At 52.7% G+C, this 17,744-nt stretch overlaps 1 protein-coding gene across 13 annotated transcripts in view; it reads left to right on the forward strand.

The window, feature by feature from the left end:
- PKNOX2 (PBX/knotted 1 homeobox 2) overlaps positions 1 to 17,744 on the forward strand; it is a 262,542-nt gene that overhangs the window by 231,136 nt on the left and 13,662 nt on the right. For 7 of the 13 annotated variants that reach the window (XR_010841494.1, XR_010841493.1, XM_059070703.2 and 4 more), the window contains 3 exons: positions 11,442 to 11,571; positions 11,992 to 12,089; positions 12,872 to 12,991. The exons of 2 other annotated variants lie outside the window; for them this stretch is intronic. Coding sequence is in view for 8 of the 11 variants with exons in the window: in XM_059070703.2 (XP_058926686.1) it covers positions 11,442 to 11,571; positions 11,992 to 12,089; positions 12,872 to 12,991 (348 nt within the window). In the remaining 3 variants the exon portion in view is untranslated. Of the gene's footprint in view, positions 1 to 11,441; positions 11,572 to 11,991; positions 12,090 to 12,811; positions 12,992 to 17,744 lie in introns of all 13 variants that reach the window. 4 more of the 13 variants (XR_010841492.1, XM_067039241.1, XM_067039243.1 and 1 more) reach the window with 1 other exon arrangement.

Genomic DNA, 17,744 nt, shown 5'->3' on the forward strand with positions numbered 1-17,744 from the left:
CACAGGAGTTAAGGAGATGGAGAGCTTTGCAGGAGGATGAGGCGGGGACGGAGCTGGCAGTGGACCCAGACATCCCAGCCTCACAGGCTTCTCAAAGGGGCTGTGGCTTGATGAGCTCTCTGTGTTTTGAGAAGGAGAGTGTGGGGAAAGTGGGCCTTCCCTGAATCCTGCTCACCTAATAGGAGACAACAGCTTCCCACGGGACAGCTTTTCCCAGATCATTCTCTAGTTGCTCACCCTGCCTTGGCACATCTGTCTCCCTGTGGTCCAGGGCCACTGTGTAAGTCACCTAAAGTCACCCCTCACAAGATTCACCTGCCACCTTCATCCTGGGAACTGGGAACTGTGGAAATGGCAGAGAATGGGCTCTCTCCTCCAGGACAGAATATTTTCCCCAAACCTATAAACTAAGAAAGCTTCCTGGTGATACTTTCCCAACTCACTGGTGTCTATGCAAGCCCTAGACTGGCCACTTTCTTCTTCTCCCACTGAGCTCTTGAGTCCAGGACAGACACATGGAGGGTCCCCCAGGACGTTTGCACTAGCCTCTGCCCACGAGACAATCAGGCTTGGGGATACCGGTAAACTTTCTAAGAATGCTTGGTGAGAGGTGCTGGAAAGAATGCCAAAGAAGGGTGGTGCCATTTTTATCCTTAAGTTTTAAGGATCGATACGTATAATCTATCTCTCTAGGTTGGTGGAGGCAGGGGAAAGGACGTGGTGACCCCTAGAAGGCCAGTCATGCCTTGTACATTTTGATAGCAGGAATCACATCGAACCCACCCCAGTGGGGTCTCTGAGGGACTCGATAGTGAGTACTGCATGGGACACGAGGCCGGAAGTTTATTTCCTCTTCCCATTGCTTGAAATCACCAAATCACTTTATTACAGATCTAAACTCAGCCGCCTAGGCTTCTGCTTGCTAATATTCTCTTGAAATAGACTCATTCCTTCAGAGTCTTATTGTACTTTCCCTTATGATCAAAATTAGCAAGAAACTTGCATAAAAGAGGACAATAATTGCTCAACGAGCATCTCGTTTGTAATTTATTAGTTTCTATTATTGTGGGTTACCATGGCGATGCTGCGCAGCCCCGGTGATGGGAGAGATGCAAGATAGGAGCCAAGGAGGCTGTGAGGCCTCACCAAATGGAGATGCACATTTTTATCAGTAATTTTCATGAAAATAATAAGTGAGGAGTTAATGAGATGGAAAGCCATCCTGTGGCTATTGTGAATTTGTTTTAAGTGTTGATCTAATTAGAATGCATCGGTCAGGAAAAGTAATGAGGATTTAGTGCCTCACAGAGATGTGAGGATCATATCAGAAAATTAGCACAAGTCTTTGGAAATAATCAGGTCCTTGGAGAGGCACTGGGTTTCCCCTCCTGGGCCCTCCAACCCCAGCTCGAGCTCTGGCAGCGGGGGCGTACCAGGGCAGTGGGAGAAGAAAGGAGGGCCAGAGGGCTTTGCAGCCACGGTGGCCCCCTCGGGCTTGGGGTCCCCGGGGCCGACAACTTCGTGTGCAGAAAGCAGGGTCACTAGAGACGTGGGTTAGCAGAGACGGATAACGAGAGCTCTGGATGAGCCAGGCCCCGAAGATGCTATCTGCAAAAATCAGTCCTCCTGGGGAATCCGTGCATTCAGTGCCTTGGAGCTTAGAGGAAAGAGGAAGGAACTTTGATTCCTATCACTGTAAGCATCACATCTGTGCCTGACAGTGAAGCTGGCCCTTCATTTCCTGTCACTGGCCCCACCTACTTGTTCAGGCGTCAGTGGGTAATTACACACGAGCTGCTGTCAGAGCTTCCTTACCTGCTCTTCTGTCTTCTCTGGCTACCTCACAGCCTTCCTACACACACACACACACACACACACACACACACACACACACACGCACACACGCACACACGCACACACGCACACACACACGCACACCTCTTAGCCTTCCGCTGCTATAGCTTTATCTTCTAAAGCTCCATCCAAGCCATTCTCTTGCTCAAAAACCCCAGTTGCCCCCCAGAATTGTCACAGCCTTTCACTTGACATTTGATGCCCTCGTAGGTCACTATTTTTCCACGCCTGTGTGTTTGGGTGATGACTGCACACGTCTGCAGGACCAAACCCAGCAATAATGAGGCTGCTCTCTCCATGGAGGCCTCCCTGACACCCCACCCCAAAGCATGGACTTTTCTTTCTCTCAACTAACTCCTGGGCACAGTGGGCCATTTACATGGTAAATATCCCATGTGACTTTACGTTTTCCTCTCCTGGGTAGCAAACATTTTTTTGAGTAGAGACAATATTTTATATCTTATTATAACCCACACCTGACAGTAGCCGCACCGGGTCTGGTGAATGATAGGCAGCCAGTAAACATCTGTTGAAAGAAGTGATATGATGAGAAAGGTAGAAATCAAGGGAGGCAAGAGGAAGGCAAAGGAGGAAAGGAGAAGTAGGGAGAAAGGCAAAGGGAAAGAAAGACAAATATCAATGGTCACGTTCGAGAGGGAGGTACGGAGAGGCTGAAGCACTAGAGGAAAAGAACAACAAAGACAAAGAGACACAGACCGGGGAAGAGGAGAGTGAGGCTGAAGACAGGCAGAGGCAGAAAGGAGTTGGAAAGAGAGATGGCGGCAGTAGTGGGGGGAGGGGGAGGGGGAGGGGGTGGGGTCAGTGCAGCGTCCCAGGTGTGTGTCGGGGAGAAGGTGAGCAGGACGTGCCCTGCGCTGCCCCGTCCACATCCCCAGGTCAGGCTCCCATCTCTGCCTCGCCAAGGTGGGCGTGGGCTGGCCTGGGCCTTCCCAGGAAGCAGAGACCCCCGGGGCCAAGAGACTCAGTGCAGGAGGCAGGCCTGCCTGGGGTCCGGGCGTGGGAGCCAGCTCGGCCGAGGAGAGAGGAGGAGCGTGTGTGTGTGCGTGCGTGCGTGCGTGCGTCTGTGCACACATTCGTCATGGTTCGACCTTAATCCCCCAGCCTGAAATAGCCGCGCCGAGCGCCAGTCTGGCCTGGGGAGGGGTGTCTCCCCTCTGGAACATGATCCTCTGGATCAACATTCCAGCCGCCTGCCAGCTTTGTTGCAAACTGCTGGCTCATGGTTTTGCCTGTGTGCTAATCATTCAGCCTTGTGTTGCAGAGTGGGAGATGTTTTTTTATTCAAATTGGTCCCCCTCTCTCAGATGCCATACTGTGTCCCCATCCAGTTCTGTGAGGTCCGGGCATACTCTCCGCTCGGCCTTCCGGCCTTCCGTTCCTATGTGTGAGCTTTCTCCTAGGGGCTGGAAGGGGGTTTGGAGCAGGGGTGACTGCTTTCAGCAAGCAGGAAAGCTAAACCGGGGTTTCCAAGGACTTGGGCCACAGCCTGTCCTTTCCCCTCTGGAGGAGGCCACCCTGCCCTGCCTGCACCTAATGACACCCAGGATTCTTACTGGGCAGAACCCAGGTGTCCTTTGGGGGCAGATCCTCAGTGAAGAAGCCCTTCCTTGATGGCACCAAATAAACCATTCCACTGGAGAGACCCTCATGCCCGCCCCCCGCAAGCGTTAGTTTGACCTGAAACCCATCCCTCTTTCCCCGTGGAGATTAAACCTCAGCTCTGTTCCAGTGCAAATCAGGCAGAGCCACAGTTCTCATTCATTTGCCGAGCATTTAGGGGAAGCTTATTGTATGCACCATGCTAGGTCCTGGGAGAACACAGGGAATTGTCCATGATGAGCGCCCGATCTCAGTGGGAGGGAGCTTGAGTCACACCCAAGGATCTAGATAAATTATGTGAGGACACAGTGCTCAGGGGTAAGGGCAGGAAGGCAGCTGCCGGAAGTGGTCTGGATTGAGCAAAGCATGTGTATGGCCTGAGGTTGCCCAGTCACCACTCAGCATCCCTCTTCCTCCCCGGGGAAAGCCCAGGCCCCAGCCTGCACGCCCTCATGGCCAGGGTGGGTTCCTGCCCAGAGACAGGATGAGCAAACCTCTGTAAGGATCAGATAGGCCAGCAGGAGGACTTTCAAATCCGACTGTGATTGGAGAAGCTGTCGATTCACTGGCCTTGGGAGGACTTCCTAGAGGAGGGGGCATTTCAGGCAAGCTTGGGGGAGTGGAGGGCGCTTAGCAGACTACCTGGGAGCTCTCAGCGTGACTGTTCCCAGGGTAGAGAGAAGTCTGGAGGAGGTAAGGAACAGAGAGAGATGTTCACAGTCCCGGCCGAGAAGGGGCCAGGGTGCGGGGGGGACATCACTCACTTGTGCCACGTGCATCTGTTCAAGCACCTACTGAGCTTGCTGGGTTCCAAGGGCATGAAAACCACTGCGACACAATCTCTAACTGCAAATGTAATGACGGAGTATCTTGCAGCCAGATTTGTAGGAGGTTATGCTTTGAGTCTGATCACCACAGCCAATTGCCAAAGACTTTAAAGGCAGTGGAGAATGTAGGCGATGGGGTAAGGATTGGAGATGCGTTGGAGACAAATGAACCGACCGGCCACCGCTTGAGCTGCTCAAGGAGGGGCTGGCAGAGAAAGGGGAGAATGTCCACGTGTATTGAGCTTCCTGGTCCCAGGCGCTCTGTGTACCAGGTGCTTGACATAGATCATCTTGCTTATGCCTCACAACCAGGCTGCAAGGTGCACATTATTTTCTCCATTTGACACCCAAGGAAAGTGGAACTCAGAGCAGTTAAGTCGCTGGTTCAAGGTCACACACCTAATAAGCAGCAGAGTCAGGGATGAGTCTATTTTCATTTACTAGATCCTTTTACCTTTTCTGTGACACGGAGGAAGGAGAACCAAGGGTCCTGGGCCCTGGGTTGGGGCGCATGACCCTACCTAGCTGTAGATCAGGGATTCAGAGACCAGCGAGTAAGAAACCAATCGCTGGGAAGCAAGAATTTGGATTTGCGAATAGATCGAAAGTAGGGAAGGGAGAGGCCACAGAGTAAGCACGGTTCTGAGACTCCGGGCTCAGCCGACCAGATGTAACTCTGCAGCTGTGCTGCTCTCCAGAAAATTAGGAAGGGCACTAGTAAGTACATCCTCACCCGGGGAAGGGGAAACTTACCTATTGACCCACAGAGTTTGTATTTTCAACGTTAGCCAGAGGCCAAGGGGGTGGGAAGCCAGCACCTCAGCCCAGCCCCTGCAAGTTCTGCCCCGTGGCCGAGCTGGGGGTGGTGACCCACCCTGAAAGGTCACTGCTGAGATGAAAAGGGGACACCCCCGGACCCACGTGACAGGAAGCTGAGTTCTGGGAGTTCCACTGCCTTCCTCCCTTATGGGCGTTAAGGCTGTCCCTTCTGGGTTCCTCGCCCCCTGGCCTCCGCTCAGGGGCCAGGACCCCAAGAGGGCCACCCTGCCAGGCTCAGAAACCTGAGCGCCTCCCTCTTTCTGAGGGAGTGTTCCTTAAGAGCAGCAGCAGTGCTGTTCCCTTGAGAGGACAGCTCCCAGCTGGAGTGGGACAGGAACAGGATCAGGTGGCTTGTTTACATGTGATTGGCTTCCCCGGGTTTGGGAACCCAGCTTTTCCCAGCCTGAGACAGCACGCTGGCTCTGCCAGAACTGGAGGGGTGCGGCCAAGAACACAGTGTCTGGGGACAGCGGCAACGTCCCTGCCCCACAAAGGCACACGCTCACCCCGTTCCAGGCTGAAGCCCACTCAGGCCACCCATCTACTAGCATCTATCCTGCACCCAACGCTGCGCTAGACAGTTTGGGAGAATTCAAAGAAAGACCCGTCTTTCCCTCAGAAACCCTGCAACCAAGCAGGGGGAGGCGACAGGCACATGACAGAGAACCCTCGTGCTGCCTGCCCAGCATATCAGGCTGACAGGAAGCATTAAAGGGGTCAAGAGGATGGGCCGAGGGCTTGCCCGGGTGGGTCAAGACAAGCTCTCCAGCAGACCAGCTCCCCACCCCCAGTCTAGGCAAGTTAGCAACAAACGCGTCCTCCTGGGAGGCTTGGGAGGCTTTGGGGAGGATGGTCTGGGCTGGTGGATCAGCAGAGACCCCTAGTGGCCTGGGGGGGGATGGCAGACAGCCAGGGCGCCCGCTTCCGCTGCCCCCCACTCCCTCCACCCACTCACAATACATCCCGGGGAATGGCTCTGGTTTTTCTAAAATCCCCAACTGGAAGGGGCTTCGCAAGGTCATCCGGTTCACTCCCCGGTTTCACAGGCATCCTAGTACTATAAAAAATTACAGCTATTTCAAAATAACTTAAAGGAAAACTTTTCTAATCAGTCCTTTCCTTCACTCCTTCATTTCTTCTGACCATCGTGGTTTGTTCCAGGAGTCTCTCCCTTGAGTGGAAATTAAGTCTTCCCATGCAGCATAAGCCCTTTCGCTATTAACAGTGAAGAAAGATGGCTCGAGGGGCTGACACAGCTCCTCCTGGGCTGACATCAGACCATCGTGTCAGAGTTCACAGGCATTGCCGGTTCATTTGTTCCCCGCCATCTCCACCCTCCGCTTCCAAAAGCAATTGCAGAGCCTTTCACTTTTTCTTAGTAAAGGCTTCCTTTTGAACAAGTCATCTTTTTTTGTTCCAAAAATGAAATGTGGAGTAAGACTCACCCAGTGACCACTGTGGTTCAGAAAGAATGACTGATGGCCCCAGGAAGCGAGGGCCTGGAAGCTGGCCCACGGGTGGCGTCCAGGAGTGCAAGCTCTCAGCCATCCTAAAGCTGCTCCTCCACCTCGCTCCGCCCCTCCCAAGAGGCTCGTGGCCTCTCTGGATCTCTGGGGAACAGCACACAAGGAGCAGGAGTGGGACCGAGGTCTGTGGAGGCCAGCTCGTTGATTTTCATCTGACTTCTTGGTCACCTGGTCCATGCCCTGAGAGACGTCACTGCTGGGGAACTCTAAGTTTTCAGTTTTGGGCCCCTTTCCTACTAGAAAGTAAGAGACTACATGCTCCCCAGCCCAATGGAACAGCTTCACCAGAAGAGCCAGGAAAGTGCCCATGACTCCCAGCCTTCTGGCAGTTTCCAGAGGCTTGTGGACGCCACTGTCACGCTCCCGATCATGGCAAAGAATTCCTGGGCTGGATAACCAGCTTTCAGCCCCTGGTTCCTGGACAACTCAAGCAGGGATGTGAGTCTCCCGATGTTGAAATGTCACTGAAACTACCAAATGTGCTTCTAGCCTCTTCATGAGGCCAAGGAACCTGGCAGGAAACAGCTCTGTGTGGGTCTAGGCAGAGCACCATCTACCCGGTTTGGAGTCTGTGGAGACCCAGGAGGAAGCTGTCGAGAAGATAATAACACTGTGTGCTTAGCCAGCATCTTCTCCCCAGGGGGCTCCCACTGCAGCTATAGTAGAGCCTTCCTCCAAAAAGACCCGTACACGGTCTCCAGAGACGCAGCCCCATTGTCTCCATAGAGACAAGGTTCTAGCGGGCTGGAGACTAAGGCGTGACGGGAAATAGTTGCAAAGTCAAGTCCCTCGTCTCGGGACAGAGACCGCAGCTTCGACTTCTGGGGCTTGGCCTTGGCCCAGGAACACCGAAGGCAGGGAGGCAGGAACGAAGGGGCGTGTGTCAAGGCGTGACCACCATTGCTAGGCATGCAGCCCCGGATGAACCTCTGCTGTTGCTAAGTAAGGAACACACGAGGCCCTACGTGTCTAGGACAGGTTTTAAACCCCGGTTGTGCCGTTCCCTAGTGGCGTGACTTTAGCCAAAGGAAGTGGGAAATGATTTATTGGGTGCCTAAATGTGCCAGACGCTGCGCGGTACGCGGGCCTCTCACTGTTGTGGCCTCTCCCGCTGCGGAGCACAGGCTCCGGACGCGCAGGCTCAGCGGCCACGGCTCACGGGCCCAGCCGCTCCGCGGCATGTGGGATCCTCCCGGACCGGGGCACGAACCCGCGTCCCCTGCATCGGCAGACGGACTCTCAACCACTGCGCCACCAGGGAAGCCCCGAGGGAGGTTTTTAAAAAAACACAGATTGCTGATGGTCTCATTCAATGGTCCTAAGAATCTGTGTCTTAAAAAACACCCCAGTGGGGACTTCCCTGGTGGTCCAGTGGTAAAGAATCCGCTTTACAATGCAGGGGACACGGGTTCGATCCCTGGTCAGGGAACTAAGATCCTACGTGCCTAAGGGCAACTAAGCCCCTATGCCATAAGTATTGAGCTTGCGTGCCTCGACTACAGAGCCCACGTGCCACAAACTACAGAGCCCACACGCCCTGGAGCCCGCACTCCACAACCGGAGAGAAGCCCCCACAGCGAAGAGCTCGCACGCTGCAACGAAAGATCCCGCATGCCGCAACTAAGACCCGATGTAGCCAATAATAAATAAAAACAAAACAAAACAAAACAAAAAAACACCCCAGTTCTCAGGCAGGTTTGTGAAACAGCTCATATTTACAGATGTAAGAGATGAATATCATTTCCCCAGACCTCAGGGATGCCAAGATTTTGCTTCCCTCTTTGTCCCAGCTAAGATGGGGCCAGCCCAGGCCCTGCCCATGGTCTCTACCCATGAAGTTCTCCATCCCATTCCTTTACTAATGTAACTTGGCCTCTTAGCACCTCCCAGCAAAGATCTAGAGTAGGAGGAGAGGGTAGGAAAGAGAAGGGTCTGAGCCAATGCATAAATTGCCTTTAGTTACACAAACTGGGGAAGCTGGCATGGAGGCTAGCCAAGCCACAAGTCTGAGGACCAGCCAGGGTTTGAATAAGCCGGTGAAGTATCCAGGGGATAGCTCATCCTTTTGCCTCTGGCTAGTAAAAATGTGTTGGTTGGATCCCAAGGCATACATCTTATATTGATTTTACTGGCTTTGCTTGTGTTTTTCTAAACTTGCTGGATATTTTTTCCGGGGGTGGGGTTGGGGGAGAAAGTCTGGGACAACTTTTTACGTTTGAAATTCCCAAATATCTTTATTCAATGACGAGCACTGTTGCATGGGTGATTCCAAACCAGAGATTGTTGCAAAGTCACTGCCATTACTTTTAGGGTGAGTGGCATGGAATGGACCCCCCCCCCCCATTAAATTTACCTTCCACGTTTGCCTCAGCCTCACGTCAGCTCAGTATTGCTTTACACCCTGGGAGAATGGTTGGCTGGGAGTTCGGGACGAGGGGAGCTCAAGTTTGGAGCAGACTCACAGCTGAAGAGTCAGGCTTGGAGGATTCCTGGGTGTTAGCACCGAGCCAGACACATCTTACAAGTGAGGAGACTGAGGCATGAGGTGCTAATTCTCAATCCACCTTCATTCTTTGGGTGCCCATGCTGTCTCTGTACTTCCAGGTTTGGGCTGTTTGTATCTGCTCACTTGCCTTCAACAGCTGTTGAACGGTTGTGATTCCAGGAGCAGCTTGCAGCCCAGGTCTCGGCACAGGGTGTGGGTCCAGTGTTGGTGGAGGAAGGAGGACTGTGTTCTAGCCCTGTTGCTGCTACCCAGCTGGGGGACCGTGGGCACGTCGCTTGGATGTCTAAGCCTCAGTTCCTTATTTGTACCTCAGGGAGCTGAAATAGCTTGTAAAGGCCCTTCCAGTCTCTAGGCTTCTGCAGGTCAGACTCGGCGTTACCCCGGAGCTGTAGAAATGAGAAGGCCACGAGTTCTACTCAAAGAATAAACCTCGCTGGTGGGGAGGCCCTCACCGATCCCAGAAAGGAAAAGTCGAGGCAGGAGCCGCTCCCTCCCTTCCCCAAGGTCACAGCCGCAGAGGTGTGGGATCGAGGCCTCCTCGCGGGGGCCAGATGGGCGGAGCCAGATGGGCGGAGCCAGATGGGCGGAGCCAGATGGGCGGCCCGGGCGTGGAGGAGGCGGAGCCAGACTCCTGCCCCGCTGCTGCTGCTTATTTATAGCCCGTGCTTCTCCAGCCCTGGGCCGGACACTACAGGAGGGTGGAAAAGGCAACTCGGAGGAGATGCCAAGGGGGCTTAAAGCAGCTGAATCGAACGAGACGTGTAAGTCAGTACCGACTGCCTCTTTCCGGGAGAGGCTTGGCCGGCTTCCCGGGTGCCGGGGTCTGGGAGGTGACGCGCCCTGGCTGTGCCCTGGCCTTTGATGCTTCTCCTTTGTCTTTCGCTCCCTGTGTGCCTTCACTGGCTCCAGGTTTCCTCCAAGTACACGTCTCTCCTCACTCCACACCCTAGACCTTCCTGCAGCCGAAGGCCCAAGCTCCTCCTAAAACCAAAGCTAGGAAGCCAGAGGCCTCCTTTTCCCCCTATTTCCTTGGCCGTTTTCCTGCTTAATTCCTTCCAGCTGGCCTTTTGGGCAGGTTACCCGGTTCAAGCCCTGTTTTCACACGTGGACCTGTGCTCGGGGGCACCGGAGGCTGGGTGCTAAGCGGCCCTGGTGGGTCTCCTCGGGCTCCCTCCACTACACCTCATTCGCGCCTGCCTTGCTGTCTCCAGATGAAGCCTGGAGACCCCGACCTCTCACACCCAATTCCTTCCTCACAAGCCCTCCCGAGCAGAGCAGAGAGCAGAGCAGAGCGCCCGGCCGCCAAGCAGGGAGGCTTTGCTGCCCTTCTTGGAGACCCACGGCCGAGCCTCCCTCCTGTTCCTCTACAATCAAGTCTAAGCGGTCTTAGCCCAGCTCTTAGGTGGCAATGATGAGGGTACCGGGGGGAAAAATGGTTTTCTTAGCTGCTTTGGATTGTCTGGGGGAAACGGGCAGGCGGTGACGGTGTGGGGCGGAGGGGACCTCCGTGGTGGGCTCTGTGTTGGGGGCCTGAGGGAAAGGAAACAGCCGATGAAATGTGCCCGAGGCTGGCTGAGGGGAGGCTCATGTGAGATTCCTGGAAGACAGGTTATGAAGAGGCCAGGCGGCTATTTTTTATTATTATTTAGCAAATATTTTAGTAGCCGGGATGTGTCAGGCCCTAAACTACGTGCTAAGGATACAAAGAGAATATGTCGGAGGCCACTCTCTGTGGATCTTGGTGTAATAAGTGCTTCGATACAGGTACGGGGAAGCGAGGCCCTGGGGTGGGGGTGGGGCATCTGGAGACAACAGAGTGTGAAGGATGAGGAGGTGCGGAGCAGGTGAAGCCTGGTTCCCAGCCCTGGCCTCGGGTTGGAATCACCTGGGGAGCTTTCAACACCCGCCCCCACCCTCTAAAGCCCTGGCCACACCCCTGACCAATTAAATTAGAATCGCCCGGGATGGAACCTAGGTACCAACACTGGAACTTGCAAAGTGGAGCCAAGGTGGGGGCCACTGGTTTATGGGATAATTTATGTCTCAGGTTTGCAGGGGAGTGGAATGGCTAAATGCATGACTATCGTCGGTTGGTTTTTTTTTCAGATTGCGCCTTCTTATTCACGCTTTCCAGGGAGCCATGAGAATTGCTTCCTGGCTTTGGGTCCGGGAGGAGCAGGAAAAGGGAGGAGGGAAGGCAGGAAGGGGGAGGGGAGAGGAGAAATTTTGGGGCCGTGGCATCTAAGCTCTTGGTGGCATTGTCACAAACCACGCCTCCCTTACTGCCAGGACCTCCTGCAGAATTCCCCCAGTTCCATGTCTGGAGTCTCCAATAACCCCCAGGGGATTGTGGTCCCAGCCTCAGCGCTCCAGCAGGGCAACATCGCCATGACAACTGTCAACTCACAAGTGGTGTCAGGTCTGTGCAGCGGATTGTGGGGAACACCCCTGGGAGGAGGGTGGCCCTGAGGGAATTCCAGGGTTGGGGGGCAGGGCACTGAACAAAACGTCCTAGCCAAATGGGAGAGGTGCCCCCTGCCGAGGGAGGGGCTTCCAGCTGCGTTTGTTTCTTGACTAAAGTGTCCTGTAAGCTTATAGATGGTTAGCAAGGCCTGATAATGGTGGTTTGGAACAAATTTGGGTCAAAGTCTCGTAAGCCCGTCAGAGACCCTTCCGCCAAACACACAGAGAGACTCTATCCTCTGGACCCCATCCCCATCCCACCCCTCCTCCACAGGGGCTGAATGCCTCCAGAGTAGAGGGTGTTTACACGTGAGTGCCAAGGGCATTGGGAACCCACCCCTATGGCAGGGGACTCCAACAGTGGTTGTCTCCTCAGGTGGAGCCTTATACCAGCCGGTTACCATGGTAACCTCCCAGGGTCAGGTGGTCACCCAAGCAATCCCCCAGGGAGCCATCCAGATCCAGAACACACAGGTGAGTGTGTGTGTGTACAGTGTAGGTGTGTGCATGGGTTTGCGGGGGGGCAACTGTAACGCTTTACTGCCTGCTGGGCACTTTACGCCAGTAACTCCTTACGTCCTCATGATTCCGCTAAGGGGTATCATTACCCCCCACTCGACAGAAAAGAAGGTGGGTGTTGGAAAGGTTTTATCAACTGGGATTTTGCTGCCTCTCGGGGTTACACCGAGGGATCCTGCACTTCCTATTCCTGGTCTACACTCCGAGCCACTCTGTAGCTCAGTGGGGTAGAGCGTACACAAGGGGGTCAGGGTGGGAGTGAGAAGATCTGAAGTCAGAGGCCCGAGATCTGACACTAACTCTGCCACCTCGGATAAGTCACCTAACCTCTCTGAGCCTCTGAGTTTTTATCCATAGACGCGGGATTAACACCAGCTGCACACAGCCCCACCAGCCTACAGAGCTGATGTGAGGGCTGACCACGGTAGTGGAGAGGAAAGCGCTGTGCAGACTCTAACGTATCCCAGGAATGCTAATAACTATTGGCTGGTTTACGGCAGATCTCTCTCTCCTGTGCCCTTTGCATGACCCTGTTTCCTCTGTCTCCTCTCTCTTCCCCTTCTCCCATTCTGAGAGGCTGGCGCTGGGGGGACAGGAAAGGTAACCTCCCCCCGGGCCCTCAGAATGAGTTGGGAAAGGGGATTGGCAGCGAGAGGCTGCCGTCTCTATGGCAACAGGTCCCTAGCCGCTGGCCCGCCAGGCTGCTGATGCTGATTTTTTCTCCACGTGCCCTGAAGGTTAACCTTGACCTCACCTCCCTCCTGGACAATGAGGATAAGAAGTCCAAGAACAAACGAGGAGTCTTGCCCAAGCATGCCACCAATATAATGCGTTCTTGGCTCTTCCAGCATCTCATGGTGAGTGTGTGTGTGTGTGTTGGGGTGTGGAGTTGCAGCGTGGGGTAGGAATAAGCCCTTGGGCACCAGACCATCATCCCTAGATCTGCAGAGGATGTGGCCTCCAAGAGAGGCCCTCTGATAGGGATACCATCTTCCGGAGGCCAGAGCAGAGGGAGGCTTAAATGGGACCTACAGCTGGGAGTTCCAGGGCTTGCGGCGGCTGCCTCAAAAAAGTGTGACATCGATGAGGGAATGGGGACAGACACATTCTGGAGAGAACGCAGTACTGGGCAAGTGGACAGGGTGGTTTCAGGGACTGGGTGAGATTCCGTGGGAGCCAGGGCTGTGCTTACTGGTTCAGAACCTCCTCCCGCGGTCAGCCATGCTCGCCTCTGCCCTTTCCCGTGGAAGAAAATGCTGATTCTCCATCAGGACTCTTCTGCTTCCCGAGTCCTCAGTGCTGGGGAAAGCAGAGGGTGTGCGTCCGTTTCCCTCTGATCAGGGCAACCAGAGGAGGCACGGACTGGGGACCCGTGGTTGAGCCCACACCCCCGGAGGAGCAACCAGGCCGAAATCCTGGCCTCACGTAACCAGCCAAGCTCAGAAACGCAGAGCAGTTGCTTTCATGAGCCTCTTTCGTAAAATGACGACACAACCTCAGATTTAAGTATGTTTATAAAGCACCTGCCCTGTGCACCTACCGTGACGTGTGCGGTGTAAGTTGCAGCAGACAGGCCTTGAATATCAGGAGTGACTTCAACACTGCAACCTCCTAGTATCATTCAAGGGCTGGAGCAATAAAGAAAGCCAGTGACTCTGTGTGTGTGGGGGTGTGTGTGTGTGGGGTGTGTGTGTGTGTGTGTGTGTGTGTGTGTGTGTGTGTGTGTGTGTGTGTGTGTGTGTAGGTAGATTCTTTGAGCACAGGCGGGCTCCCAGTGGTCTGCAAGCTCTTGGGGGCTGTGGACTCTTCCTTCAGAGACAAGGAGAGAAAGCCAGCAGATCGTGGGAACTAATAAATCAGTCAATCATCAGCCCTTTATTTGAAATGGAAGTGCCTCCAAGAGCCAGGGCGCCCAGGCCCAGGTGGTCCTAGGATCTGGGGATCTTAGGATCTCCTGCCCCCCAGCAGATGGCCAGAAGTGCTCTGAGGTGCTGGATGTGGCCTGAGCCCTGCGCCCCCCACCGGTATGTACACCCTCCCCACCTTCTCTGGGGAATGAGGACTCGGGGCCGCCCCAGCATTTGCTGAGGAAGCACATCCTGAAGGCACCACCTTGCGAGCAAACAATAACCAAATTTGGAGAGAAAGCGCTGGAAGGCTGAGGGTTAAAGTGAGGAAAGGAGGTTGGAGAGACTCCCGGAGCCTAGCGACGAAGCCAAGCCCAGCCTTGGCCTCTTGCTCTGGACTCAGTATCTGGAGCTCGCGGTGGGGATGCCCAGGTCTCCTGCCTGTTCTCTCTTCCACGTTGTTAGAGAGCCAGAGGGCTCAGGTGGACTTGGTGGCCCTGAGAGCCCGGTGTCTTTGTGGAGCTCCCAGCCCCAGCGCCGGGAAGATGGCCTCTGTAGGGGAGGGTCTGTCTCTGTGCACTGAGCTGTAATACCCAAGTTGGGGGCATCTAGGCTACCTCCCCGGCCCCAGCCATGGACCTAGAGGAGGCCACGTGTTATGCTGTGTTGCTGTGTAACTGTAGGGCTGTGGGTTTGGTGCAAAGCTCATGGGCTTTTGAGGCAACCAAACCCAGCTTCACATCTAGGCTTTCCCTCTTCCTCTGTGATCTGGCCATATTCACCTCTTGTGGCGATCATGACGGAGCAGTGAGATGCGTGCAAAGACCCTAGCACACTGGGTCTCTTATTAAATGTTCGTTCCCTCGCTTCTCTTCCTTTCCCTACCCCTATCCTGTGAATGTTTGAAGACTGATGTGAACACACCTACACCCTTACTTCTGAGGCGAGAAAAGGCAAGTATAGGAAGGAGAGGAGCCTGGTGTCCAGGCCAGTGCCCCCCACTGACTCGCTTCCGGTGCCTCCCTCCCGCACCCAATGGCAACTCACCCCTGAGTTAAGTCTTCAGCCTGAGACAGAGGGTCACACTATCCATCCCTCCTCTGACCTTGGACTCAGTTCACGTCCTGCCTCTTGCCCTGCCTTTCGCCCCGCTCCTGCGGAGCCCCCTCAAAGGCTCAGGGTCTTTTCCTTCCACTCCACGGCCACCTCCAGCCAGACGTGGGAAGGCAGAAGAAGGTAGAGGCAGGGAAGAGAGGGTGTGACAGCTGAGCACAAAGCAGAGGGTAAAGAAGGACCCAGGTTAGAGCTGCAGAAGGACCTGGAACGATGGCGGGGACTTGCTGAGCAGTGTGAGTGAGGCCGTCACCCACCCTGGGCCCTCTGCGGCTCAGACTGCACTCAGTGTGGATACTGTTGATAAAGCACTTGACATTGGCAAGTCCTCCCCCACTTAATGCCTTCCCCACAGAGGCCATGGAGAGAGGACGAGAGAGTGACCCGTGGGCCTTTAAAGTCAGAACTCAGAACTTCTGGAAGAGGGGGAGGAAGAAGATGGGGAGAAGTCCAGGCTCTAGGGACTTAGCATGACGCAGTTGTCCCCTGCAGGCCAAGGCTGGCTCCCCAGATACGGGTGGGCACACAATTCCCCTAAACCCCAGCTCAGGAAAAAGCCTGTGAAGGCTCTTGGTAACAGGGCGCAGTGGAAAGAAGACAGGCTTTCAAGCCAGACAGACAGGAGTATGAATTGAGGCCCTTCTACTAGCTGGGCAATCACTTTATTTCTCTGAAAAAGGAGATAATACCCATTTTCCATGGTTGAGAAAGCTAAATGAGATAACGTATGTAAAGAGCCATGCACAATCACACTCAAGAAATGTGAACTTTCTAGAACAGCAGACCAAGAGCAAGTTTTTGAGGCCAAGGCCCAACATCTGTGAAAGTTATTTAGAGGTGGATGGCTGATCTGTTGTTCTGATCTGTAATACCTCCTGATCCTCCCATCATTTGACCCTAAGAATACATTGACTAATACTGTTACTTACCTGTTCTGTGTGTATATGTGTGTGTCAAATCTACATGGTGTAGATCTCTGACTCAGGTGTAAATTGTTTAAGAATAGCGATCATACATGATACCTCTTCTCTGGGCCCCAAAGCATTGCTTCCCAAAGTGGGTACCTTTACAGGATGTTATAGGTATTGCTTCCAAGAAAGGGTACCCCGATGAAACAGATTTGGGAAAATCTGGTTATACGAAGTTTAGCTTATTTCTTTACCCTTAGTATACGAGGGGGGCATCATGAATTTGCAAGAGGGGCATGGTTTGAAGCTTTTCCCAAATATTTGATCACTCTGAGTCACTCTTGTTTTCATTGTTGCTCTGAGGAACAAGTCTGAGACTGTAGTTCTTGGAGAACCCCGCTCTGTGGCAACGTTGTATTAGGCATGCAGTAGCTGTTCAGCCTTAGAAAAGGTATGAAAAAGGGCAGATCTCAATATCGGTCGATGTTCTCATATCCAGTGCAGGTGAGACAACTCATTTGTTGATTGTTTAATTGGAAAAGTTGATTGAAGAAAGAAACAACCATTAAAAAGATACATTTTATTTTTTAAATTTATTTTATTGAAGTAGAGTTGATTTACAATGTTGTGTTAATTTCTGCTGTGCAGCAAAGTGACTCAGTTATACATAGATATATTTACATTCTTTTTCATATTCTTTTCCAATATGGTTTATCACAGGATATTGAATATAGTTCCCTGTGCTATATAGTACGACCTTGTTGTTTATCCATCCTATATATACTAGTTTACATCTGCTAACCCCAAACTCCCAATCCTTCCCTCCCCCACCCCCACCCCCCTTGGCAACCACAAGTCTGTTCTCTGCATCCGTGATTCTGTTTCTGTTTCATAGATATATTCATTTGCGTCATATTTTAGATTCCACATACAAGTGATATATGGTATGTGTCTTTCTCTTTCTGACTTACTTCACTTAGTATGATAATTTCTAGGTCCGTCCATGTTGCTGCAAATGGCATTATTTCAGCCTTTATTATGGCTGAGTTGTATTCCAGTGTGTGTGTGTGTGTGTGTGTGTGTACTGCATCTTCTTTATCCATTTATCTGCCAATGGACATTTAGGTTGTGTCCGTGTCTTGGCTATTGTGAATAGTGCTGCTATGAACATAGGGGTACATGTAAGATACATTTTATTTTGATTTAAAAGACATACATAATATATTTGTTTGCTCATGTTTTGATATAAGGACAAGGTCATTTTCTGATTAAAGTTTGTCATTTCACTTGCACAAACTTCTATAAGATCTATAAATTTCATCTTGATTTAGAATGGAGTAAGAACTTTGGCTTTTGGGAAGTAATGTGTCTGCAGGATATTTCTAGACTTTTATTGTGTATCCCAGTCTCTTGTACTTGTCTCACCTGATCTCACTTTTAAGCAAATTTGAGTCTGGAGTCTTTCCAAAGCACTCCACTTAGTTTTCTTAGCAACAACTCTTGCTTTTTGCACTCATATTTTATTGGTTTACAGAATAAAGTTACATAATTACAGTAACACATATATCTGGCATAAACTAGTCGACACCAACACTGCTAACTTTCTGACAAGCACATAAATTGGCTAATGAACATTCTACAAAGTAACCTATTCATCTCAAGCCTTCAGGATACTGTAGACAGCAGTTCTAATGGTTGACAGCAGAAAGGGAGAGCGTGGTATAATCTGCAGACTTGTTTAA

This window comes from Kogia breviceps, chromosome 7, assembly GCF_026419965.1.
Source record: "Kogia breviceps isolate mKogBre1 chromosome 7, mKogBre1 haplotype 1, whole genome shotgun sequence".
In the NCBI taxonomy this organism is placed as follows: domain Eukaryota; kingdom Metazoa; phylum Chordata; class Mammalia; order Artiodactyla; family Physeteridae; genus Kogia; species Kogia breviceps.